At 37.6% G+C, this 26442-nt stretch overlaps 4 protein-coding genes and 1 long non-coding RNA gene across 6 annotated transcripts in view; 1 reads left to right on the top strand and 4 right to left on the bottom strand.

Annotated features, from left to right (window-relative positions):
- Positions 1-2335: 2335 nt before the first annotated feature.
- On the bottom strand, positions 2336-8186 carry LOC131537717 (inositol 1,4,5-trisphosphate receptor-interacting protein-like 2). The gene is made up of 3 exons (XM_058771347.1): positions 7724-8186; positions 6009-6046; positions 2336-5762 (listed from the first exon to the last, which is right to left on the bottom strand). The coding sequence occupies exon 3, from the start codon at positions 5646-5648 to the stop codon at positions 3960-3962; it is 1689 nt and encodes a 562-aa protein (XP_058627330.1). The 5' UTR covers positions 5649-5762; positions 6009-6046; positions 7724-8186; the 3' UTR covers positions 2336-3959.
- A 242-nt stretch (positions 8187-8428) lies between these two features.
- On the bottom strand, positions 8429-13129 carry LOC131537718 (5-demethoxyubiquinone hydroxylase, mitochondrial-like). Its single transcript, XM_058771348.1, has 6 exons — positions 12918-13129; positions 12027-12202; positions 11719-11833; positions 9533-9672; positions 9141-9209; positions 8429-8992 (listed from the first exon to the last, which is right to left on the bottom strand). The coding sequence occupies exons 1-6, from the start codon at positions 13009-13011 to the stop codon at positions 8915-8917; spliced, it is 672 nt and encodes a 223-aa protein (XP_058627331.1). The 5' UTR covers positions 13012-13129; the 3' UTR covers positions 8429-8914.
- LOC131537723 (uncharacterized) overlaps positions 13057-26442 on the top strand; it is a 49237-nt gene continuing 35851 nt past the window's right edge. The window contains exons 1-2 of the long non-coding RNA XR_009270367.1: positions 13057-13161; positions 14716-14877. This is a non-coding gene — a long non-coding RNA (uncharacterized LOC131537723). The remainder of the gene's footprint in view (positions 13162-14715; positions 14878-26442) is intronic.
- apnl (actinoporin-like protein) lies at positions 18122-20328 on the bottom strand. The gene is made up of 3 exons (XM_058771349.1): positions 20182-20328; positions 19450-19581; positions 18122-19049 (listed from the first exon to the last, which is right to left on the bottom strand). The coding sequence occupies exons 2-3, from the start codon at positions 19554-19556 to the stop codon at positions 18599-18601; spliced, it is 558 nt and encodes a 185-aa protein (XP_058627332.1). The 5' UTR covers positions 19557-19581; positions 20182-20328; the 3' UTR covers positions 18122-18598.
- On the bottom strand, positions 22719-24806 carry LOC131537720 (DELTA-actitoxin-Afr1c). 2 transcript variants are annotated; one of them, XM_058771351.1, is made up of 3 exons: positions 24515-24806; positions 23746-23859; positions 22719-23383 (listed from the first exon to the last, which is right to left on the bottom strand). In XM_058771351.1, exons 2-3 carry the CDS (start codon positions 23844-23846, stop codon positions 22957-22959), a joined length of 528 nt encoding a protein of 175 aa, XP_058627334.1. In that variant the 5' UTR covers positions 23847-23859; positions 24515-24806; the 3' UTR covers positions 22719-22956. The 2 variants fall into 2 exon arrangements, with proteins under 2 accessions (XP_058627334.1, XP_058627333.1); XM_058771350.1 differs by having other exon boundaries at positions 24562-24795.

The following is a 26442-nucleotide window of genomic DNA, read 5'->3' as shown; positions in this document are numbered from 1 at the left end:
TAACCTGAGTGGGTAGATCACAAGGAATTTTAAGTTTCCTTGGAAACGGCAGGGGCACATGACCTGTTGCTGAAAGGCCTCGCTCACCAGGCATGTATGGAGCACGTCAGGTTATGGGGCCTAAATTTTCAGAGAGTGTTGGGCTGAACTACAGCGGCTGAAAAACATACGCTACAGATTTTTTCTGAAAGAAATGAGTAGCTTTATACAGTAAGCAAACAAAAGATTTCTTTTTCAAATAAATGTTATTTTGAGCTTTTGAACAATCTATTCATCAAAAAAATTATATTGTGTTTTTCACCAAAAAATAAAGAAGACAACTGCTTTAAATATTGATGATAAGAATTTTTTTTTTAAAGAAATATCGAGCAGCAAATTAGCATATTTGAATGATTTCTGTAGGATCATGTGACATTGGAGACTGGAGTAATGATGTTGAAAATTCAGCTTTGCATCACAGGAATAAATTACAATTTAAAAAATATATTCAAATAGAAACTGTACTAATAGTTCACAATACTACTGGTTTTTACTAATTTATGATCAAATAAATGCAGCCTTTGTGAGCATAAGAGACTTGTACAATTTGTACAAAAATAAATGTGCATGGAATAAATTAGCGCTTTACAAACTAACTAATGAAGTAGCCAAAAAGTAACACTGGCAAAGAAAAAAGGAAGATGTTTAAGAATGTTTTCCGTAGTGAAAAATACATTTACTATCTATTTGAAATACATTTATTTCATGCTAAGTATACTACAAATACATTTACATATTTATGTACTTAATAAATATACCCCATAATTGTACATTTGGTATGGTATAATACAGTCTGCTAAATTGGAACAACTCATATTGAGCTCAATGCACTTTAATTGTGCAGAAGTAGTACTGAAAGATTTACTGAAGTAGCTCTGATTGTGCTAAGAGGAACTATTGCAAGTGTACATCAGCTACACTTTAAATATCTTGCATTTAAAGACCGATATAATTCAAAGATCGAACGTTCCTCAACAAAAGTGACATTAAAACATATTTTAGGCTTAATACTCCAAATCAAGTCGAATTATAATTTTTTTTATCAGTAAGTCTCGAGTAATATGTCAGTAAATGTTAATAGATTTGAACTATACTTAGTAAAGAGATTGTGTGAATTCAGGCGTTTTATTTGTTTCTGTTCTTGAGAACCTGTTGAAAGGCATGTCTGATAAAAATCAAACATAGACTTACAGTGACCTCTGCTGTCGTATCAGGCATCTTTCTGCTGTGTTTTAAAGACATAGTTCACCCAAATAAATGACAAATTCTGTCATTTTCCTGACCGTCTTGTCTTTTGACCCACATGACTTCCACAAAAGAGTTACAGTACTGTATACATATAGAATGTCCAAGCTGCTCTTTTCTGTACAATTAAAATGGATGGTGACCACAGTCGGCAAGCAAGATTTCAAGTAGGCCTAAATCATTGATTCATGATGTAGCCTAATTTTCAGTCCGTTCCACAACTATCATTTGACTTCAGAAAGCTTGGAATATTGCATGAACTTTCACAGACGCAGGTATATTGTTGGTTCTGTGATGAATTATTAATGTTCCTCTATTGTAAGTCATTTGAAAGTTCAGGTTGAACATGAAACGTATGAGGTACATGATTACAGAAATGTTGGGTGAAAATGTAGGTGAAATATATCCACCTAAGTTCCAAATGACCTAAGCCCACCTACACCCAAGACATCTGTCAAATCATTATTAGACACTATAAAGATACAGAGCACTTTACCTTGCATACTGTGAGATTGTTTAAAAAGCAGAATTATGATCTTTTTATCCCATATTACTTGTCCCCCAAACACATTCTGACCTCATTGCATCCAATCATGCGTCCACGACTACAGCTGTGCCAACAAATCAAATCCTGCAAGCAAGTGCATAAATTAAATGATAATTAGAAAGGATGAGATGATATCCAGCTTTATGACACACTATAATTTACAATGAGCCACATTGCTCTAAACATAACACTCAACTGAGAATAAACACTGACAAACAAGACTATACAGAAGACAATTACTGTGACTGTGTCTTGAGTGGACAAAAAATGTTTGGAGTTTAGTATTATGAAAAATAAAACATTAAAATAGAGCAAGTTGAACTGTGTCATGTGACAAATGTATAGACTGCACTGATAAAAAGTAGGTAATCTAAACATGGATCATTTTATTATTATTATAATTTTTTTTTAGAAGAGATATTGTGTACCTGAAGCATGTATATTTCTTTTAAATGAAGACAATCACACCACCTGTTTATAGAAAAATATATGGCAAATAAAATTATAAATTGCAGACATGACATGTGCAGGCTTTTGGTTCTGTTTCCATATTCTATTTTCTCTATCACTGTCAAAAATAATTTCAGGTGTTACAATAAGCAAATATTCAACAAAACTGTGCAGTCCAAAATATAGATATTTATTTCAATTCAATGTATCAAAGTACATGTATAAATTATATCTACTATATATATACAGATTGTTTTTCTCTATTATGTACATCAAGTACAATGTGCTTTACAATCAACTTACATTCACATACAGTACCAAATATACATTAAATGACATATACATTAATATACATATACATTCAATATTAGTTACTTTGTATTTTATATCGCTTGTTTTGGACTACATTTAAGTATTGTTTTCAGATCGTGCCCTGTTTCATTTCCTTATTTCATTTTCTGTTCTGCTTTCAGGCAACAGACAAAAATAAGCCTCAAAGACTTTTGCTTTGGTACCACAATCATATCCATGTGAAGCTGATGAAACTAAGATATGTCTGACATACATGACCATGAACAAGAACAGGTTGATGGATGAGGTATGAACAGGAAAGAGACTAACAAACTAACCCTGTTGCACTCAGTACCTGCAAGCGATCAATATAGATCTCTGCTTCCTTTGTGAAAGTAAATGCAATGCAATCAGCCATTAAAACTAAAGCTACAGCATGAATAAATGACCCTGGGCTGAGGTAGCGTGTCTCCATGGTGACAGCCTGTAGAAGCATGTCTCTGAGGGAGAAGATCATGTGCACGCATGTTGGGGTCCCTGTAGACAAGTCAGATGAAGTGAAGCAAAGAGCATGCCATCAGTGCCTTATCCTTAAGAGGGCTGATTAAGGTAATGAACTGAGGTGAACTAAAGCACCAATTATATTTCACTCATCAATGTAATGCTTAAGCAATACCGAAATTGCTACTTATGAAACAATATTACTCATTTATTTGTTCACAATAAATTGGGTCTGTAAGGCATTTTGCAATGTTCAGGCTATCAATTTGAGATCAAAATATCAATGCAGAAGATATTTTTACAGTGATTTTCAGTGATATACTGCAGTTCTTCCCGGCAAAACAGGATGTTCATCTGTTTAGGCTGGCATTACTAATACTGTGTGGGTGTGGAAAAACTGTGTTTATGCTGTTTTGACTACCCTTAGAACCGTGACATCATGGTCACCCTGAGTCAACACAAGTCTAGAGTTTTATCTCCAAACTTACGCCTGGAGTGAACAATGTATAAAAGAGTTACTTTTCTTTTAAACAGCAAGTTTTAACATATCAGATTCTCTAGAAATAAATTTGCATGAGCAGAAAGTCAACATGAACTGAAATTCGAACGACCTTGCTTTTTAAAATACGTTCTACAATTATAGTACAATACTGATTTGTACAGTACAAAGACTGATATGATAAAAGTATTGCTGTACCTACTGAGTACTACTATTTACATTCTTGTCTTTGACTGCTACCTTTGGGGGAAAAAAATCCCAAACTTAAGTTAATTAAATTTTGAAAAGTCAGATGCATAAAAAGATTTCAGTTACCGAAAACATAAACAACTAAGATGTAGCGACCAACATCTGGTTGTGTTCAGCAATACCATTTATAGTTGACCTTTACTCTGTATCAATATATTTGCAGCGGACACCTCTGCCAAGGCTGGTCCTCTGCGGTCGCCCGAGGCGAATTAGACGAGGGAGGTGGTTCCAGGAGTAGGCCAGTCGGGCGGAGACCATATCGAGGGTGACGTCACTGAATTCTGCCCACAGGTTGGCGGGTACCGTCTCCTTTACGAGTTTGGGCAGAACGACAGAGTCTGGCAGAAACCCATTAACTCCTCCGAGGAGTAAATGGCACAGAGCCCGAGACTGTAGGCTCTCCCTTAGACTGCGAAGAAGATCATCCAGCCGGTCCACAAGGTTGCACTCGTCCCAGGATTCAGGGGGTGTACTGAGTAGCAGACGAAGCCAAGCGGTCTTCAAAGCATAGGACGAGAGCACCCCTCTCCACTCAGCTCCAGACTGCTGGTCCAGAGTCTCCCCACTGAGGTTACGAACCTCTTTAAGGAGCTGAAGGCACTTCAGGTGACAAGAGTTGGGGGGCAGTCTACCTTTTAGCCAAGTCAGCAGTCTCTGTTCCTGTCTGGGAAAGTACACCGTCCAAAGGTCTTCTCCTCGCTGACCCTGCCGGGATGCTACCAAGAAGGCGCCATCGCCGAGAGGAAAGGCTGGGATCAGGCGAATGCCCATGGAGATGTGGCAGCAGACATAATCGGAGCGAGGGGTCAGGCGGAGGAGCACCTGCTGCTCCTCACTGAGAGACAGGCTGAGGGAGCAGCGCTGCTCAAATGGGTAACGGACGGCGGCGAGGCAGCGCTGGGTGGCTGTGTAAAACCAGCGCTGGATGGAATCTGGGCTCATCCTATAGACACTTTGAGTGTTGTGCAAGTGCATGAACGTGTCCACGAAGGCCTTGTGACGGCGTGTCCACTCCGCCTTGCGAGGCGTGCTTAGCGTGCAAAACAGTGGCCCCCCAGGTGTGTCAGTGCAAACACCAGCCTCCAGTTTTAGCCCACGAGGTGTCCTCAGAGGCACGAGGATGTCAAAGCAGTCAGGTGAGCCCACCTTGTGCTCCTCATAGGAGCTGCCGATCTGGATGAAGTCACCGCGGAAGGCCAGAGAAGACTCCGGCGGGACATCAGTGCGACCTACTCTGACAAGTTCACTCACCAGCTTGGCAACATGGGCTTTGCTGTGGCCCAGCACATGTGGAGAAAGACGCACATGCCTCTCATAGTGATCGTCCAGTAGCTCTCTCTTAGAGATTCCTGATTTTCCGTGGACCTCCGGGACTTTGTGGACACCCCTCCTTGCAGTGCCAGGTTGAGTTGAGCAGTACTTTATGAAGAAGTAACATAAGATAAAAGCTAGGATGTACTTGAAGAGCGTGACAGCTCCGGGTCCCTGGTCAGCGCAGTCATTCCCTTGGTCCTCGGCTCCTCTGAAGATGTACTGGTGCAATAGCAGAAGAGCAGTGAGGATGCAAGTGACCAGCGGCCAGAACAACCTGAGGTTGAGAGTGTAAACGCTCATCCTCCTCCTCCTTGCTCTCTTCCAGTCCACTCCAGCTCTGTGGGAAAAGTTGGGGCTAGCCCATGTTGAACCACTCGCCCAGATGCTGAAAACAAAACCAAGCTGATGTTCTTTCCGTCCTCTCGAGCAAAAACTGTTGTGTAGGGGAAAGTTCACCCTGTGAAGTTTCTTTGCAGATGCAGCGTGTGCCGAGGGCAAGAGGAGTCCTCTCATTCAGGATGTTTGAAAATCCCCCCTTTTGTCGCAAGTGAGCACTGTGTGAAACAGGAGAGCGGGCTCTCAGTGTGTGAGCTCAGAGGAAATGCCAAACTCCTGAGAGAGGAATTTCTGTTTGAAAAAAGAGGCGTTCAAAACTCAGAGCCTGTCCACACTCCTCCTCCCTCTTCTCTTAAAGAAACAGACCTCAAAATGGGAAGCGCTTACTGACAGAATGGGCCGTTAACTTAGAGATTTAGACAGCATGACTACTTCTTAATACATACGTGGATTGAAAAACCACCCACATGATAAAAATTTCAATTGTTAATAGTAAACGGTGCAATACTTAAAAGGACAGTTCATCCAAAATCTCACCTTCATGTGGTTCCAAATCTGAATGAGTTCCTTTTTTTCTGTGGAACACAAAAGGAGATTGTTTTTCAGTAACACCATCACACAACTCCTTTAGAAAAATGCTAGGAATAAATTATAGAAAATGATATCAGCAGGGGTGTGGCCCCTATAAACACAGAAGATCACTGAGAAAGTTTACAGAAACACTGTACACACACACACACAAAGCATTTCACACAGCTCTCTGTGAAGGGAGTGTCACGGTAAGAAATTTGTATCTTTGTTGATCCGTTAATGACTCCTAACCTCATCGTGAGCCCTCCCCCGGTCACCCTTGACCCTGTGATGCTGAACAAGTAAGCACTGTCATCTCTCTCTTTCAGTCCACAAAGTGCTTTTATACTGCTTTAAGGACATAAGTCTTTTAATATTATCTTGCTTTATGGACATAAGGTTTTAGAATGGCTTATTCAAAGCTTAGTCAAATACAATTCACTGCCCTAATCACACTATCCCAAATGCATAAAGTCCTGTGTACTGTGTACAGAATTTGAATTTAAGCAAATAGACAGTCAGTACGTACTTCATATCAGACACACTGAGGTGGCCACAAACAGAAAACCACACCTTTCCTGCCATGCACATGTTCCTACCAAGATCTTCTGATTTTTTTTAAAGCAAACACTGCCCATGGCCATGAAAGCAATGCATCAAGTAAGACGCTCATAGACACAGAACATAGCAGCACCTGGCTAAGTCACACAAACCTGTATGACCCGTCAGAGGATAAACACAGACAGCTCTCTAAACATGGCTTATGGAACAGTTTAGATAACAATATAACTGGTCTGTTGGGACTAAGCAGATGACTGAGGAAGGAAGTGATATTGATGACAGGGAACTTAAAAAGGCAACAGACAGGAGACAATTACTGCTGCTTTTCTGCCATGTACCTTCTTATCAAACTCCTTGTGCTATTTTGATCGGTGCGGCCCCCTCTAAAAATATCAAGCTGTCTGAAGGGTATCAGCAACTACAAAACTACAGATAAATTCACTGATGATTTACATTTACCACTGAGTTGAATGCAGCTCTTTGCCTTTTAAAAGAATGACCTGTGATTAGCATCTGTGTCCTGAGGGAAACAAGCTCTGAGAAACAGATTTACACAATTTCATGATTCATAACACTAAGTCTGTGCATAAGCTTTTGAGCACAAGACATACACTGTCAAAACTTGTTTGTAGTGAGCTATGCTAAATGCTAATAAGAGAGAAACAGCTGAATTCTTAAGATGTTTACTATTCTTAATGTCTTAAATACTGGCAAATAATTTACAATGAAATATCCAGAAATATTTTGTGTGCATCTTACCCATTTAAGTCTATGTAAAGAGCTTTAGCTCTTGGAAAACAGTGTGCTATTAAGACTTAAGAGCATGTGATCTGTTCACAATGAGCAACTTATGCAGTATTTCCAGATGGGTCAGCTTCCTCTGACACATCACGAGAACAAAAGTTTGTGTGGCAGCATCTGCACCACATTAAGCAATGCAAATATACAGGGGGATATGTTTAGAAATAAAAACCTTCAAAAGTAGGAGAGAAAGGAAATAGTGGCAAGAGGCAGCCTGTGGCTAGTGGGCAGTTGAAAACCTCGCAAACTTTAAGTCTGTTAAGGGTTACATGTGGTCATAGTTAATGGTACACTGAAAGCTGAGGAATACTTGTAGTTACACTGGGATTGCATCAGCCTCCTTCTCTCTGAATGCGAGCATACAGTAGCTCTGCCCCCTAACAGAACTTGCCAAACTAAACAGGCCTCTCAAGAACTTTTATCCAGTACAGTCAACATGAAAGTCTCTAGACAAAGTGAAGGAAGGGGCCTGGAGCATAATTTGTGCATTTCTAATGGCCTGCTCTCTTCTTATCAAACCAAATTCACCAATTGGCAAAAACCCTCAGATAAAAAAACCCTAGAACTGAAAGCCAGGGTCTCAACACTCTCTGTGGACTGTCCAGGATGACTTCATGCCCTCATAGATTAAGTCATGGGAAGCATAGGGAGATGGAGACAGCTGTTTCCCGCGTCTCTGCTACACAGATTATGTTACATGTTTTCATAGCCACCCGTGTGATAACTTCCCCTAATACTCAATGCAAACATGTCTGACAGTATATGCGTATACTAAGATAACAAATGGGCATGTTTATAGCATATTATATAATATATGTGTGTTCTCTTCTTTGTGATCAAAAATAATTTCAACAGTTGAGTCCAGATCACCCTGTTGTGTTGGTGGCTGCACATTAGCTTTTACCTAACTATCAGGCAAAGACTGCCCTCTTGTGTTCAAAGTTGTCTTAGCAAACACACATCCTGTAAAGACACATGACTTTAATAGCAACACAACTGTGATTGATAGAAAGTTACAGTATATTATTCTTGAACAGTATATACCCAACAGAATGAGATAAAAACTTTGGCCATGTATAAAATCGCAATAAATAGATTTTAAATAAATTTATACTTCTGTGAGAAACACGTCATTATAGATGAAGTATGTAATTTCTACAACACTCTAATGCCACTACATTGAAACTGCAAAAATTATATTTTTTAAAACAGGCTTTCTAAATATTCCTCCTACTGGTCACATAAAGAAATAGTCCCAGCCTAAACATCGGCTGAGTCTATATTACTGTGTTGGGCAGGATGGGATGCTCAAACAAACAGAGCAATGTTTTGATAGAACCACAGAGTTTACACATTTCGGAGAAACAAACCCAAAATGGCTTGCTTACAGTTTACTGTTCTGCAAATTAAGCTGGTGCAGTAGAAAATATTTATAACACTTCAAAGATAGAAAAAGTAGCATCCATATTTACAAGATATTAGGGTAACTCTTTTAAATACTCTGAAGATATTTAGAGACGTTCTGAGACATAGATCGCAGCTTTGCAGCCAGCCTGTATGATTGCTTTCATCAGCTGATATCCAGGCACCTGCAATAAAGATGCATCATGTGTCAGTAAAACATAAAACGGCAGAGCAAAAACATTTCTGTGGCTCTTAAAAACAAGTATTTAAATGATTACTGTTATTAAGGATTTATATTTCAATATTCCAGTTCATGCAATAATTCAGACTTACTGTTTCAGCATCATGCTCCAGACCAGTATCATGGTGCTCCATTTCATCGTCCCGAAATTCTTTAATCAGCTGACCAAAAAACAAAACAAAAAAAACATCACTTTAGTGACTAACATTTTATTCATCTGCATTATCATCATCATCCATTTATTTTTCAGTGGGGTTTTGAGTCTGAGATCATGTTTCTAAAAATGCTTCTATTTAACATTTTTTCATACTTTTTACAAATTACATAATCAGCATAAGTGAAAAATAGAACTTGCAATATTTTTGTGATATTAAAGAAGCAATTCAATTTCAAATCCTCTAATACATATTTTAAGGTCTCATAATAATTCTACAGTTTCTTTGTGTGTGAAGTTTGAAGTCCGCTATTTAAGGCTTGTGCACACCTGCAGAAGTTCGGTGTACTTCTCAGGATCTTTCTCCATTAGAGTTCTGATCTGACTGTTGTAGTGCTCTGAGATACTCTCCTCTACAGCCACAGTGCAGGCCATTGCCCCTTCCTTTCCCAAGAGAGCAGAGCCAGCGCCTGTCCAAAAAAAACAGACGTGTAACTTTTTCAGATATGCTACATTTTATTCTAAATTCAATAAAGACTCTTTTTAGTCACAAGTAACCCAAGTAGACAGAGGTTCACATCCTTTGACCAATGATTTTCCATGACCTTTCCAGTTGTCTGTGATTTTTATTCACGGAATGAAGAAGAATTTTTAAATATCAATGTACAGGTGCTGGTCATATAATTAGAATATCATCAAAAAGTTTATTTATTTCACTAATTCCATTCAAAAAGTGAAACTTGTATATTATATTCATTCATTACACACAGACTGATATATTTCAAATGTTTATTTCTTTTAATTTTGATGATTATAACTGACAACTAAGGAAAATCCCAAATTCAGTACCTCTATAATATTAAAATTATAATATTACTTAAGACCAATACAAAAGAAAGGATTTTTAGAAATCTTGGCCAACTGAAAAGTATGAACATGAAAAGTATGAGCATGTACAGCACTCAATACTTAGTTGGGGCTCCTTTTGCCTGAATTACTGCAGCAATGCGGCGTGGCATGGAGTCGATCAGTCTGTGGCACTGCTCAGGTGTTATGAGAGCCCAGGTTGCTCTGATAGTGGCCTTCAGCTCTTCTGCATTGTTGGGTCTGGCATATCGCATCTTCCTCTTCACAATACCCCATCAATTTTCTATGGGGTTAAGGTCAGGTGAGTTTGCTGGCCAATTAAGAACAGGGATACCATGGTCCTTAAACCAGATACTGGTTGCTTTGGCACTGTGTGCAGGGGCCAAGTCTTGTTGGAAAATGAAATCTGCATCTCCATAAAGTTGGTCAGCAGAAGGAAGCATGAAGTGCTCTAAAATTTCCTGGTAGATGGCTGCGTTGACTGTGGACTTCAGAAAACACAGTGGACCAACACCAGCAGATACACACTGGACTTCAAGCAACATGGATTCTGTGCCTCTCCATTCTTCCTCCAGACTCTGGGATCTTGATTTCCAAATGAAATGCAAAATTTACTTTCATCTGAAAAGAGGACTTTGGACCACTGAGCAACAGTCCAGTTCTTTTTCTCCACAGCCCAGCTAAGACGCTTCTGACGTTGTTTCTGGTTCAGAAGTGGCTTGGTAGCCCTTTTCCTGAAGACGTCTGAGCGTGGTGACTCTTGATGCACTGACTCCAGCTTCAGTTCTCTCCTTGTGAAGCTCTCCCAAGTGTTTGAATCAGCTTTGCTTGACTGTATTCTCAAGCTTGCGGTCATCCCTGTTGCTTGTGCACCTTTTCCTACCCAAATTCTTCCTTCCAGTCAACTTTGCATTTAATATGCTTTGATACAGCACTCTGTAAACAGCCACACCTTTCAGTAATGCCCTTCTGTGACTTACCCTCTTTGTGGAGGGCGTCAATGTTCTTCTTCTGGATCATTGCCAAGTCAGCAGTCTTCCCCATTAATGTGGTTTCAAAGAACAAGAGATACCCGGAATTTATACTGTAGGGATGGTCATTAATTGAAACTCAAATGTAAATATTATAATTTTCTGAGATACTGAATTTGGGATTTTCCTTAGTTGTCAGTTATAATCATCAAAATTAAAAGAAATAAACATTTGAAATATATCAGTCTGTGTGTAATGAATTAATATAATATACAAGTTTCACTTTTTGAATGGAATTAGTGAAATAAATCAACTTTTTGATGATATTCTAATTGTATGACCAGCACCTGTATAGAGACTCCACCTGAGGGAGCAATTTCAGTTGAGCATTTTATTAAAATTTATTAAAGAAATAGTAAAGGAATAGAAACTCATACATTTTGCATTATATCACTTGAACAAGTTGCTGTGAATGGGTGCCATTAGAATGAGAGTTCAAAAAGCTGATAAAAGCATCACAATAATCCACAAGTTATCCACACGACTCCAGTGCAGTGATGCGTGTTTGTAGGAAACCAATCCATCATTATATGTATATATATATATATATATATATATAGAGAGAGAGAGAGAGAGAGAGACAGAAATGAAATACTGTACTGTAAAGGCCACACTTACCAAGAGCAAATCCTGCTATGTTCCACAGCGGAAGCAGGAGGGTCGGACGCACTCTGTTCTCAGCCAGTATCTCATTAAACTTGCTCAGGTGCTGCTTCTCTTGATCCCACATTTCCTTTAACAGTAATTAATATATCATCACATTCAACATCACATTGAATGCCTAGTTCCATATTACATCAGACCTCACTGAACGCTGTTCTTTCTAAACAATCTAATATAACAATCCTCCCAAATGTGATATAGGGAAATGTTAATCTTTTTGTAATAATTGTAATATTTGTCAGCTTTGGTTTATGGACTGATACCTGAATGAGTGGCCTGATTTGTGTACGGCCAAGAACAGCCATCTGACCAGCATAGATTCGGTTGGCACCATATTCTCCTGCATGGTCCACTCTCATCATCCTGTGAAGCATGGCTTTTTCTTCTTCATCATTGGTGGGAGGCAATACAACATATGCCCTTACACCAGACACAACAGCTGAAAATCACACAAACATGCAATGGTAAGTGAGTACCATAGAAAGAACATTGGTGTGGTTCACAAAACACACATGCAGTTTGTTTTAATATATAGGAGCACTGAGCACTTAAACATATTATATATACACAAACCTATTAAACACACACACACACACACACACACAAATATATTAAATATACAAACTATAAAACTTATACTGTTAACTTATAATGTATCCTGATATACATTCCTATAGTATACAACAATACTATGTATACTGTATTCGGCACAGTTGTTCTTGTTTAATTTGCTCCAGTGTGCAGTACAGTATCTTGCACTAACCATTTTATATATTACTTCTTGTCTATTTTATTTTTTTATTTGTATCTATTTATGTTTGTCTATTATGCCAAAACCTTGTGAGCTGCTAAACAGTCTTTCGTTGTTGACAATAAAAATCTATTCTAATCTATTCTAAAAGAAATGACATAATAAAAATAAATATCTACCACGATAAACATCACACATTTGCCAAATATCGCACAATTTGGCATAAATAAATATAACACATTTGTAAACATGCAAATTATTTTTGCTCTGCATTTAAAGCAACAATTCTGAAAACTACGGAATTTGTGGGTGTAATTTCTCTGCAAGGAAATCTAATGCAATGTATAGTCATACTGTAATATAGTCATAAGGGCAGTTATGAAACTGTCTCGGTAATACTTACATTTGTGTTTTGTACAAAGTTGACCCGCTGTCGGTAGTAATAATGGCTGTTTAGAATCACGAAGCATAAGCCGAGGTCTGACAAACCTGTGCATGTTTGCAATAGTTTTTGATAACGGAGAAATCGATAAATGTCATTGAAAGGATCTAGGTGTCGCACGCATAGCGTTTACTAAACACTGTAACCGGCGCTTGAATATTACGTCAGTGACTGGGGTTATGAAAAACTTTACCTTCGCGCTTAGGTAAAACATTTATTTATTTGCCAATTATTTAGTTTCTTGTAAGGTTGCAGCTGTGTAAGTGCCCAAACTTTGTTGGTGAATGGTTAACCAACACGTAATGTTATAGATTTTATTTATTTATTTATTGTTAAAGCTACTAATCAGTGGTGTAGTGGTGCCTGGAAAAGTGGGTATACTCTTAATATATGCCCCCAATTTTTTTTTTTTTTTCAAATGACCCGGCAAAGGATGAACCGACCTGTGTCATAAACAGTGACATGTAAAACTAGTTTTGCATATTTAGTTCACTATTGTAATATTTGCACACTGTCACTTAACTTCTGCTGCTTGAGTAAGGATCATATGAAAATAATATTATCCACAGAAGAGGTGCAGATTTAGCAATAAATAATTAAAATAAATAAACAAATATAAATAGACTGCAGCAACTGACATTTTGTCAGAACCTCTAGTAAATTGCATGCTATTTTGTTTAGTTGTCTGTTCAGAATTGTGGGAGAATTATGATCTCCATTTGAAACAAACAAAACAATCGTGATTCTCAATCATTTCAGAAGTGAGGGGGACAGAAATGTCAAATATGATAACTTTTTGTCTAATTGACAGGTTTTATTACAATTATTATTATTATTATTCCTCTTGCTTTTAATTGGCTGAGAAATCAAATACACTGCTTGACTATTATATAGTTATATAATATTATATAATTTATAATATTTTTCCTGTATTTTCCTAATGACAATTTTATGATTTGTTTAGCCTATATACTACATTTTTTCCAATCATGTGTTTACATTCTTAACGTTTCTTTTTATTCAGCTTTGCAACAGTAGAGATATCTTTGGCTACAGCGATAGCTGGATTCTTGCACGTCGTGACTCGTAAGTTAGTAGCTACTTCTACGAGGCCGATTTGGACTTTCTGCGCGAGAGTGCCATCCGGCTTCGAGTAGCCTATAAATGAAACATACACTGCATGAGAGTGTTTACGTCTCGTTCCTGACCGCATCACTGTCTTTACTGGATGTTTTTAGAGAATATTTGCATTTATTCACATACGATTGTATTAGTTACTCATATGCTGGACTGTCATGATTTGGCTAGTGCAGGACGCGCACCAGGATTTAGAAGTGGGTATACAGAATCTCGACTGATAAAGAAGTGGGTATACGCCGTATACCTGCGTATACCCTCCACTACACCACTGCTACTAATCTTTTAATAATAGTATTATTTAGTAGGCCTATCTGCATTCCAACTGTTTCCATAATGTTTACAACAGTTTAATGTTTTAAAACATGCCTTTTTCATCTCACTTAAAAGGCATATTGGATTGCTTTACAGATTACATATTCTGCAAGTATAAACTGTGTTGGTTCAAGGTTCATGTGTGGTTCATGCTGTGATAAATACTGATAAAAATTCACAAGATAAAACAAGATGTGTATGAAGCAATGGAAAAGATCATTTCTTTTGCTGTATTGTACAGCGCATGTATATCTGGAACATGGTGGATGGTACTCTGCTGGATTTGTTGATATTCTTGTTTGTGTAGGAGATGCTGTCATTCTAGACACAACCGAGTGGGCGTCTGCTGGTGGGGGTTGACACAGCACCTACAGCGCGTCTGAATGCTGCCATAGCTGAGATCAGAGAACAGTGTGAAGGCCTGCTACCCAAGAACCACTGAAAAACTGAAGCACAGTTCAAATATGGGGTAAATAATTTTAGAAGCAAACACAAGTACACACACACATTGAACCGCTTCTGTTTTTTTTCCTCTTTTACACTTCCCTTTTGTCAGCGGCAGATAGTTGAATGTTAAACTTAAAGCTTTCTTGTGCATTTTATTTATGTGAAATTTAGTCATATGTTGCCTGTTTTATCTTATACATAACTCTTAACAGCTCATAGCATCATGCAATATATATACAGTATTGTATGTATATTGCATGAGTCACTTTGCCTCATCCCTCCACACAGTGGCACTCTCACACAGAAAATAGTAGCAGTGAGCCCCATTGAATTGTGATTTACCAAAATGAATCTATTTTCAGACTCAAAATTAAATGTATTTTTCTTGTGCAACTGGCCTTGTGGAAGTTTCTGGTAGAATATGTTGAAGAAAAGTATTCACAATGCATGAAAAGATAATTATTTGTGATCACAGCTGTCATGTACATATATGGACATTACCACTGTATTTAAGACAAAGACTGTATTATTTTTTTAAAGAATGTGTTTAACCATTTTTGAGTTTAGATTCCCAGAGAATATAATAATTGATGAAATGTGTATTTTACATTTACATTTACATTTAATCATTTAGCAGACACTTTTATCCAAATGAGAACAATATGAGAACAATAGAAGCAATAAGACCATTGAGAGTGCAGCAGTATACAAGTCTCAGTTAGCCCAGCACAGTATATGTAGCCAGGGATTTTTTTCTTTTTAATAAATAGATGGAACAGATAAGTGTTAGTATTAGTTGGTCAGGTGCTGGCGAAAAAGATGTGTCTTTAGATGATTTTTGAAAATGGCTAAAGACTGTCCGAATTGAGATCGGGAGGTCATTCCACCAGCACAGTCCAGGAAAAGGTCCGTGAGAGAGATATTTTTAATGCAGTGTAAAAGCCTGTTCATAGGACGATGACTATGACTATAAAGTTTTAATAATCATTCTCATTATGTGGGAAGTCCAAACCACAGCTGTAATGAGAACGGCACAGAGGAACGATATCAATGGAATCCATTTAGAAACTATTTTTTTCCAGTTGATGAACAACAAAAACATTGACAGTCAATCTGAATTTATCCGCCTTTAAAGAGCTTGAGCTTTTAAGTGTCCATAACAATTAACATCTCGCTGGTATTGAGTGAGGTGACTTCTTGGACTTCTCACTGTGATCCAGAGTTGGGGTTCTCAATGTCAGACTCCGAATCAAGTCCGGACTTGAGTCCCATTAACCCTTCGCTGGGCATTTGATTGACAGGCGATCTGACCAATCATTACACCGAATCTGCCATTTTGTCCGACAAGCAAACCAGACAGAAGAGGAGATTAACTTTGGTGGACCTGAGCTTGCACGTATTGATAGCGCATATTGATAAACAAGATAGCTTCTGATCAATCAAGTCCAGGTTATGTATAACATGAAAGATGTAATATTTAACAACATAAATTTAAGATAACAAGACATTAGTAAATGTCTCCCACTCAAACTCGATTGGTTAAGGACTTTGACTCGACTTTGACACAACAAAGACCCAACACTACTATGATCTTGAATTCACATCACTGCACCTTCTGCAGTTGAACTTTCAACACTATCAGTTCATTACTGATCTTGTGCAATAAGAAAAGTGAAAACCCTCAAATTAGCTCTAACTCTTGCATATCCCACATTTTAGGACAACCTTTGCCTAATTCCCTCCTCAGATGTCTCTGAGGTTTACTTTATGTGTGTCCTTTCACAAATTACCACTTCTCCTTGTGAGAGCTCTAGTGACTAAACAGCTTGTCCTCCAAATGGAAATCAAAAATAGAAATTTTGGTTCACAGACAGAGCAGACAGAAAAATAGTCACAAACAAAATTTCACACTTTTAAGAGCCCTCCAAAAATATATACTGTAATATAATGGAATATTTCCAATTCATGTGTTGCTTGTTTTTGTACGTATTTTCTGAAAATTTATTTTTGAATGGCCGTCAATGGAAAAAAAAAGGAAGATGCTTTTTGGCATCTATTTACTGGCGTAATGACATCTACCAACAGAGACTCGTTTGAAGATAACCTGCCAAAACTCGACTCCTTGGCTCAAACAAACAGCAGTGTTTGCACAGAACAGTAGCGTTTAGACTTTTTAGGAAAATGTGTGAAGTTGGTGAATAGTTTACTTTGTTCTAGCTCAGTTTAAATAAGGCAAAAAAATATTTTAAGATTGTACACCTTTAAGTACAGGTGCAAATTGATTTGGCATGTGTGTCAATATTAATTGCCATTTCCCAGTGGCGTGCATGGACATGCATACACACGCTCAAATGCACGAATACACAACAGCATAAGCAAAATGGGACATATTCACTAGGGAAAGAAAAGAATACTGCTTCAAGCTCAAGTGTGAGGGAAATCCACACACCTGACTCAAGATACCCACTGTAGCATCAGAAAAGCACTTGCCATCTGTTTACAGCAGTTCTCCACCATCCTATTACATTGTGCAATAATGCTCCAGGGATATCTGTTAAAGAGCTGACGTTTATCCTGTATTATGTATGGCTTTCCATGCAAATGTCACAGCACATGGAGAAAGAAACCTTTGATCATTGCTCTTATTTGGTGATAGTGAGGCTGTAGTATTAAGAATGGATTGAGAAGCAATTTACTCCATTGAAGACTTGTTTTTATTTTTGATGTTGGTAACAGTGATGCAGTCTTCTGAGGTGTGTTCTCTACAAATTTTGCTCTTTGACCTTGATGACTGGTTTGTTAGTGCGTTACATCGATATCGTTCCCCTCCGGATTTGGGCAAGTAGTAATAGTTGCTTGTAAAACCTTTAGTTTTCCAATTACAGCTCCATTTCTTACTGATAAATTAGTATTGATGTTTCTGATTGGGAATTGTGAGTATTGAGTAAGCTGGAGAGACATCATTCAGCGCCTGCTGAAGGAGTTATTCAGGACAAGAGGAGTTTAAAGATGTAAAATATGCTCTGCCAGTTCTTTAATGCTGTGATTCATTCTTTATATCTTCGTCTCTCTCTTTCGGTTCCCATGGTTCAGCTGCCCTCTTCAGGCATTAGGAATTTCCAAATACATATTACAAAATATTTACACAGGACCATTTTCAGCTTACGGCGAACAGCCTTGGCTCTCATTTGAGATTTTGAATACACCAATACATACAGCACCAAGCCTTCAAGGCTCAGTAAAAAGGCAAAGGAATTACTACGAAATTGCAGATAAATATTTATTTGAAAATACCTCAGCAGTGGCAGTCAGTACAGACAGTGTGTATTGTTCGCAGGGATCTCTGCCCTGATGAGGGAGTAAAAAAAATCACCAAGAAGATGGTTCGACTGAATAACAACACAATGACTCCCTGACATGAGAGCGGATTTAGCCTGCAGGAAGCATAAGCAGACTGTAAACACACAACTGAGGCGTTCTTCTGACAGAAAAAGCAAACAGTTTAAAGTGTGGGATATTACAGAGGTATTAGATCCAGTTCAAACACTCTTAGATCATTTTACAGAGTTCAAATGACCCTAAAGAGCTTTCTAGGAAGCTAAAAAAGAAATAGTGCTAGATTCATTACACTGGTAAATGTATAAGCAAACATTTTTGATACAGGTGATAACATATAAGGGCATGTAAAAAAAAAAGTTACTATATTATTTTGATTCGGTAAAATGGCTGACTGGTTTATATATTTAGCAAGCCTGCTGACTCAAAGGAGTCAGCAGCTTGTCCCACACCTCCAGTTTTATGATAGCCCTGCCTAAAGGACACATGGTGGCCCTTATGTCCAGAGATTTTCCCTCAAAGTTAATGCCTGACCCATTGGCCTCCTCCCTCACAAAGCCCTGTGGGTTCTTTTGATAGTACATTTCTTTATAAAGGGCCTGGTTACACTCCTTTCCTTTCGGGTAGATGCCTACTGCAAACCAATTCTTATACAGATTGTAGTCCCAGGGGACAGAAAACATGACGGCCAGAGTCTCAGTGTAGTCATTTCTGCTTCGCTCGAACAGGTCGTAGGTCATAACCCCCACGCTGCCAGTGGCCTGAGCGCTGGTCTTGCTGAAGGTGCATACTTCGGTCTTGAGGGGGCGCACTGTGGGCTGAGGTGGATTGGAGGTTTCACCACTCTCAAGAAAGACGCTGTGGAATTTATATGCATGAATCATACACAAACATGCACACATTTATTGCTACGCAAAATGCACATTTAAATGGATAGTTCACCACCCCAAATTCAAATTCAGGTTTTTTCACCATAATGTTGTTCCAAACATGTATGCCTTCTTTCTTCATTGGAACACTATGATATTTTAAAGAATTGTTATTTTTGTCCATGAAAGTATATGAAAGTACAGTAAATGGGGTACAAAATAACATTTTATGGAAAAAAAAACCCACTAAAACATTTCCTCAGAAGAAGGTAAGTCATACAGGTTTTGAACGACATGAGGGTGAGTAATTGATAACAGAATTTCCATCTTAATGCATTTTATGCTTCACATGTAGAATTTAGTTATAAAGTTTCTGGTTGTAGTCTCACTTTGGGTTGAGGAGGCAGTAGTTGTTTGTCAGGTTGGTGATCTCTATGGTGGCGTGTCTCTTGCTGCTCACGTTGGCAGCGGCAGCCTCAGCAGACTCAGTCATCATGGTGCACGATAGATCTGATTGATGGCTGAAACGGAGAGAAGTAGAGAGGAGAGGGCTGGTGTGAGAAAAGAAGTCTGTACCTCACAGTAAAAAGCAGTGGAAATGCAGTTTTGTTTACACTGCAGGGCAGCAGCGAAAATACAATAACTTTTCTGTTGTTATTCTGTGATAAAACTTTGCTGTAATAAGTTAATTGTTCTCTGTTTAAACTGCTGTGCTGAATATTACTGAAAAAGATTCTGTACTGTCTGGTCTGTGTATGTGCATACACTTAAATATAAAGCATAGAAGAATTAGATTAAAGTTCACATAGCTCTTCTCAAGTTCACTTCTGCCCCTCTTTTAATAACATTGTCAATGTTAACTAGCGAATAAACAGGGTCACAGTAATTACACGCAGAGACCCCAATTCAAAAACCATTGTGCCTCTAGCAATATTCAATTTGATAATGCGCTGCTTTTAAAAGAAGCAAAGAGTGTGAAATAGAGTTGCTCAAGTGTCCATAACTGAATAAACTGCCTTGCTATGTTATAACTTTAATATGGAAATAAAAGGATACATTAGTTAGTTTAGTTTTAATTATTAAGTTATTATTATTTAATCTCAAGGAGAATGAAGGCTTACCTCTGTGGTACTCCGGTGTGTGTGTGTGTGTGTTGCTCAGTAACAGTGCGTTCCGAAAGAGTCACTGCGTCTTTACTTTGTCCCTTTCCCAGTCTTCATGATCAGCAGCAAGAACAGTACATACCCACCTGCGAAAAAAAGCATACTTAAATTTAGTGTACACCCTCTTTACACACAAACATGGAGACACACACTCTCTCTCTCTCTCTCTCTCTCTCACACACACACACACACACATACGCTCAAGAGGCATCAGTGACATTGGTGGGAAAATGCTTGGAACAGTTCCACTCCCAAAACTGGTCGTTAGAATTGTTAGACCAGAACAGTGAAGTTGCGTGTACAGATCTGTCTCAGAAATTACTCAATTTTTAAGGGGTTATGCAAGCTCAGATTCAAACAAGTAGGTATGGCAGCATTTACAGGAATACGTTTTTGGTGCAGTTTCCTGATAATTAGTTATAATTAGTCTTTATAGTGTTTAGTTCACTAATAATAGTATTTTGAAACGGTTTGGATGGCAACGTTTGTTCTGTTATGTGTTTTGAATAATAAGCAACAGAATGAGCCTAGAAATATGCTCACTTCATTTCATAATTGTAAAAATAATACTGTTTTTGTGTCACGGAATGTAGTTTTAAGAGTTTTTAGGCGAGAATGTACTTGTTTAGATTTCAAATATGTGGTTTGTTAATAAAGACAACATCTATTTGAAAATCACAGCCATATCTCACATCCACTCATGTGATATTGCTCATATACAGTCATGGCCAAAAATATCGGCACCCTTGGTAAATATGATCAAAAAAGGCTGTGAAAATTAATCTGCATTGTTAATCCTTTTGATCTTTTATTTAAAAAATTCACAAAAATCTAACCTTTCATTGGATAATAAGAATTTAAAATGGGGGAAATATCATTATGAAATAAATGTTTTTCTCTAATACACATTGGACACAATTAACGACACCCTTTTATTCAATGCTTTTTTGAAACCAGTTTAACAGCTCTAAATGTTCTCCTATAATGTCTGATGAGGTTAGAGAACACCTGACAAGAGATCAGAGACCATTCCTTCATCATACAGAGTCAGTCACTTATTGATTTTTTTTATCTGTTGGTATTTGATAGAATCCATGATGCCATGTGTCTAAACAAGATGTCCAGGACCTCCAGCAGAAATATAGGCCCACAACATCAAAAATACAGCAGTATATTTCATTGTACACATGGGGTACTTTTTATTCCTGTGTTCACCAAACCCATCTTGAGTGTTCGCTGCTAAAAAGCTCATTTTTTAGTTTCATCTGACCATAGAAGTCAGTCCCATTTGAAGTTCCAGTCGTGTCTGACAACTGAATATGCTGGAGTTTGTTTTTGGATGAATGAGGAGAATTTTTCTTGAAACCCTCCCAAACAACATGTGCTGATTTAGGTGCTGTTTGACCATTTTCTTTCAAGGTTTTCTGACCCCAAGACTCAACTATTTTCTGCAATTATCCAGCTGTAGTTCTTGGAGAGTCTTTAGCCACTCAAACTCTCCTTCTCACCGTGCATTAGGACGATATAGACACACGTCCTCTTCCAGGCAGTTTCGTAACATTTTATGTTGATTGTAAATTCTTAATTATTGCCCTGATGGTGGAAATGGGAATTTTCACTGCTCTAGCTCTTTTCTTAAAGCCACATCACTAATTTGTGAAGCTCAGTTTATCTTTTGCTGCACATCAGAAATATATTCTTTGGTTTTTCTCATTGTGATGGATGATTAAGGGAATTTGGCCTTTGTTATCCCTCCTATTTATATTTCTGTGAAACAGGAAGCCATGGCTGGATAATTTCATGTTCATAATCACCCTGGAGTGCTCAAAATTGTGAATATGAATGGGAATATACTTCAGAGATATTTTACTCATAAGAATTTCAAGGGGTGCCAATAATTGTGTCCAGCGTGTATTTGAGAAAAACATTTATTTCATAATGATATTTCCCTCCATTTTAAATTCTTATTATCCAATGAAAGGTTAGATTTTTGTGAATTTTTAAAATAAAAGATCAAAAGGATTAACATTGCAGATTAATTTTCACAGCCTTCTTTGATCATATTTACCAAGGGTGACGATATTTTTGGCCATGACTTAATACAGTACAGACATATATATACTGTGTATATATGTGTGTGCGCAGACTTTTGCCTATATTGCTTAATATTACGTTTCATTTGATGTTTCTTATGAGTAATGTATGTGAAAAGCAAAGGGTGGCTTGTAGAGCATGATGCTACAGCAATAACATGGTTATGGGTTTGATTCCCAGGGAGTGCATAAATGTATGTATACTTTATGAAATATATTTGTGAAATGATGTATACTAAGGTATATTTTAAGAATGCAACAAGTCTCTTTAAATAGAAGCATCAGCCAAAATATCACCTCACTGTGTATATATATATATATATATATATATATATATATATATATATATATATATATATATATATATATATATATATAGTGCAGACACAGAAACAAACTTAATTATTATTCAAAACAGTCTTTTTATTTAGACACATTTTGAGATTTACAGTCAGAACACTGGGCAGCATGAATGCAGGTATTAATACAGACATCAAAAAGTTGCATCAATATTTGAAAGCACAATAGCATGGGCATTATACATTTAATATGCGCATAATGTTTAAGATCATAAAAAATATATGAAAAAAGTATTTTAATCATATGTGTATTGTTATTGTCAGACAAATTTGTTTATTATTTAGCCCATCTTGTCATAGACCTCTAGCTTAATAATAGCCTTGCCCACAGTAGACATGGTGGCCCTCAAGTCTATTTTCTTTCCCCTGTGGAGGATTCCAGTTCCCCCTGCATCTGCACGGGTGAACTGACTGAAGTCCTTCCCCTCATACATGTGCTTGTAGAGGGCCTTGTCACATCCACGGCTGCTCTCAAACAACCCGATGCCCATCACGTTCTTGTACATGTGGTAGTCAAAGGGGATAGAGAACAGAACGGCCATACGCTCAGTGCACATACGGTTCTGCATGTGGAAGAGGTCATAGGTCAAGATGCCCACAGCCCCGGTGACAGTGTTGTCATCCTTAGTGAACGAGCAAACCTCAGTCTTGGCGGTGCGGATGGTGGGTTGGGGTGGATGGTAACTGAACCCACTGGACATGTAGACTCTGAGAAAAGTTTATAGGTGACATTGGTCAATAATATTTTAAAGATATGTAAAATTACTATAAATAACATTGAGTAAATAAAAGGAATTTGCCCAAAAATTATGTGATCAGTAAGTCATAGTAACATGTTTTTTTTTCATTACTTTAACTCATCAAAATAATTTAACCAATTTTAACTTCATTTTTAAATTTAAGTATTTTTTGCAGTGTACAATTGACCAAAATATAATTCTTAAAGTCACTACTCTTCATTTTTAACTGCATTTTTAAAGAGTTTTATAAACAGATTTTGCCAGTAACTTTATTTAAATAATTGTAAATGTAAAATATTTTCACATTCTAAGGCCTGATTTTCTCCTTACTTTGGATTGATAAGGCAGTAAGCACTGCTAACATTGCTGATCTCCACTGTACAGTTCCTGTTAGTGTTTATAGTTGCTGACACAGATTCTGCGTTCTGCATGTTGGCACTGCTTCTGTAGGAGTTATGAAAGAGGACAAATATTTTAAGAAAAGACTGGAAAAATTATTTTGAAAAGAAAATTGCTTTCAGCAAAGTACTAAAGGGACAGTGCATGTAAAAAAAAAAAAAGTATATATGTATATGCCTTTTTTCCCCATGCAATGAAAGTGGACGAAGACCAGCTGATGTTCAGCACTGTTCACTCACATTGTTTTTAAAAAATGCAACTTGGATATTCTGCTACATAATTATTATTTTAAAGCAAATGGATTGTATAGCAACCCCTACAGAATTCTAATCAAATACATTTAAATGGCATGCAGCTCAACATTTACACACAAATCAAGGCAAAGCCTAATCTGTCTTCTTGTCAGAAACTAGCTGGTAAATGTGACAGCAGGTAGACAGATGAGCATTTTCTACAATTTTAGCACAGGCGCTAAAAGATAATAACAGGCCTGACAGCACGGCAGAATATGGAAAGCCACTTGCGGGCTCCATATGGCTCAGAGAACTAAACTGTTAGCAGAGATAAACAGTGAAGCAGTGAGCTGAGAATCATGACATGCACCAGCAGACACAAGCAACGAGACTTTTCACCATCGTTACAGCGCAGATGAATTAAGGGTTAATGCTCATTTCGGTATTTAAGGTAAACGCTTTTTTACCTTTTGTTTTTACACCGCACGCATGCATGGAATTGGTTAAGAAGTACCTGACTGTTGCCTGCTAGTAAGAGAGGTTGCTGCTGCTGAGAGAATTGAGGGTTTGCTGCTCCTCTGTTTCAGTGTAGATGAACAAAGTGGTGGGTGAATGACAGAAACACTAGTAGACACACAAACACCTGCTTGAGAAACACAGGCGTGTCCCCTTCTTTCCCCTCCAATGCTGACAGGAAAAAAAAAAACAAAAAAAACGGCAGAAACATTTGTGGGAGAGTTTGATGGGAGTTGACGCAGTCAGACTGACTAACTGCCTGCAAAAAATGTTATCCACAAAGCACCATTTACAGAACTCATGGGCACACAGCCAATAAAAATGCCCAGAAAACAAAAAAAATTACTGACTCATTCTGCAACAATTCATATTTTAGTAGGTAGATTATGGGCTCAGTGCTAATGAAAACATGACATAATGAAATGCCTTGTTGGTTACGGTGCAAATATTGAATTTAAAATTAATGATGAAAAGTACAAAATCCACCAACGCCCAAAACCTTTTGTGAAAAGTGATATAGAATAATAGAAGGCTTAAAAACAGGGTGCAAGGACAATGAGAGATTACAGTGCACTTGTGTAACATTTGCACTACAGTACATATTATCAAAGCATGTTAGAGCGTCTCTCTCCTGGGAGTGACAGTGTACGATTGCACATATCATGGTCCGATGAAGCAAGAGAGCGAAAGCACACAGCCGCTCCCTTAAAACTGACAAAATTGAGAGTGTTGCGAGTCCCACTGCATGTACAGGCATTTCCCATTCATTCCAGCATATTTTTAAACTCACTCACACACCTTGAGACTTGGCAGGAACGTGCAGAAATACATTCAGGATACACTTACATTTGTGACCCTGGACCACAACACCAGTCTTAAGTAACATGGGTATATTTGTAGCAATAGCCAAAAATACATTGTATGGGTCAAAACATAAATATATTAAAATTAAATTTTTGAATAGTAATATGCATTGCTGAGGACTTCATTTGGACAACTTTAAAGGCGTTTTCTCAATATTTAGATTTTTTTGCACCCTCAAATAATAGTTGTAGCTCGGCCAAATGTTGTCCTATCGTAACAAACCATACATCAATGGAAAGCTTGTTTATTCAGCTTTTATCTTATGTATAAATATCAATTTTGAAAAATTGACACTTATGACTGGTTTTGTGGTCCAGGGTCACATTTGACTGAAAGTTCAGGGCCCTCATTCATTTTCCAACAGGGGGCAGCAAATATACACCTATTTACCCCATTAATCCTCTTCTAATTATGAAACATTTTACATTCCGGGAGATTTTTTATTTTTTTTTTGGTTAGATGAAATTAATTATGCATATATTTTAAAACAGATGCTAAGTGAGCTATGCTATGCTTTTCTTTTAAAAGGATAGTTCTCTCAAGGAAAATTATCTCAATAATTTACTCGCCCTCATTCATGTTCTGTAGAAGAAAGAAAGTCATACAGGTTTGGAATGACATTTTTGGATGAACTGTCCTTTTTATGCTTTGCTAAAAGTACATTTTAAGATTTAATGTAGCCTTTGAGATGCGTTAAAATGAATGATAACGAATCAATCTGTTTATAAATGCTGCTTCATAGTAGTCCCCATAAACCATTGATTTATTTTTCCTGTCTTTACAGTAAACCAAGAAAAGCTCAAAGCGACTTTTTGGAAGTAGTGCAACTAAAGCTATCCAATAAAACGCTTGATTCACATTCTCTCCACCAGCCGAGGTAATTTAGCATCGGCTGAATCCTTTCAAAGGAAATCAAAAGCTAACCTTATGATTAGATGTATTTCAGTGTAAAGTCCACATCCCATTACCCGAGCCAATGGAGGCTCTCTAAATGCATAGAGCTGGCGTGCGTCTG

The sequence above is a fragment of the Onychostoma macrolepis genome, chromosome 03, assembly GCF_012432095.1.
Source record: "Onychostoma macrolepis isolate SWU-2019 chromosome 03, ASM1243209v1, whole genome shotgun sequence".
Taxonomy (NCBI): domain Eukaryota; kingdom Metazoa; phylum Chordata; class Actinopteri; order Cypriniformes; family Cyprinidae; genus Onychostoma; species Onychostoma macrolepis.
The sequence above is the reverse complement of the archived record's forward strand: the minus strand, read 5'-3'. Positions and strand labels throughout refer to the sequence as shown.

Bases quoted from the DNA above. Each gene is read 5' to 3' on its own strand.
- LOC131537717 (XM_058771347.1), bottom strand. From the start codon at position 5,648: ATGAGAGGACTCCTCTTGCCCTCGGCACACGCTGCATCTGCAAAGAAA.
- LOC131537718 (XM_058771348.1), bottom strand. From the start codon at position 13,011: ATGCACAGGTTTGTCAGACCTCGGCTTATGCTTCGTGATTCTAAACAG. The intron at 11,834-12,026 runs GTATCAGTCCAT...TTACTGTTAAAG, and splicing joins AAATCAGGCCACTCATTCAG to GAAATGTGGGATCAAGAGAA. The intron at 8,993-9,140 runs GTAAGTCTGAAT...TCTTTATTGCAG, and splicing joins TGGAGCATGATGCTGAAACA to GTGCCTGGATATCAGCTGAT.
- apnl (XM_058771349.1), bottom strand. From the start codon at position 19,556: ATGATGACTGAGTCTGCTGAGGCTGCCGCTGCCAACGTGAGCAGCAAG. The intron at 19,050-19,449 runs GTGAGACTACAA...TAAATTCCACAG, and splicing joins TACTGCCTCCTCAACCCAAA to CGTCTTTCTTGAGAGTGGTG.
- LOC131537720 (XM_058771351.1), bottom strand. From the start codon at position 23,846: ATGCAGAACGCAGAATCTGTGTCAGCAACTATAAACACTAACAGGAAC. The intron at 23,384-23,745 runs GTAAGGAGAAAA...AACTTTTCTCAG, and splicing joins TACTGCCTTATCAATCCAAA to AGTCTACATGTCCAGTGGGT.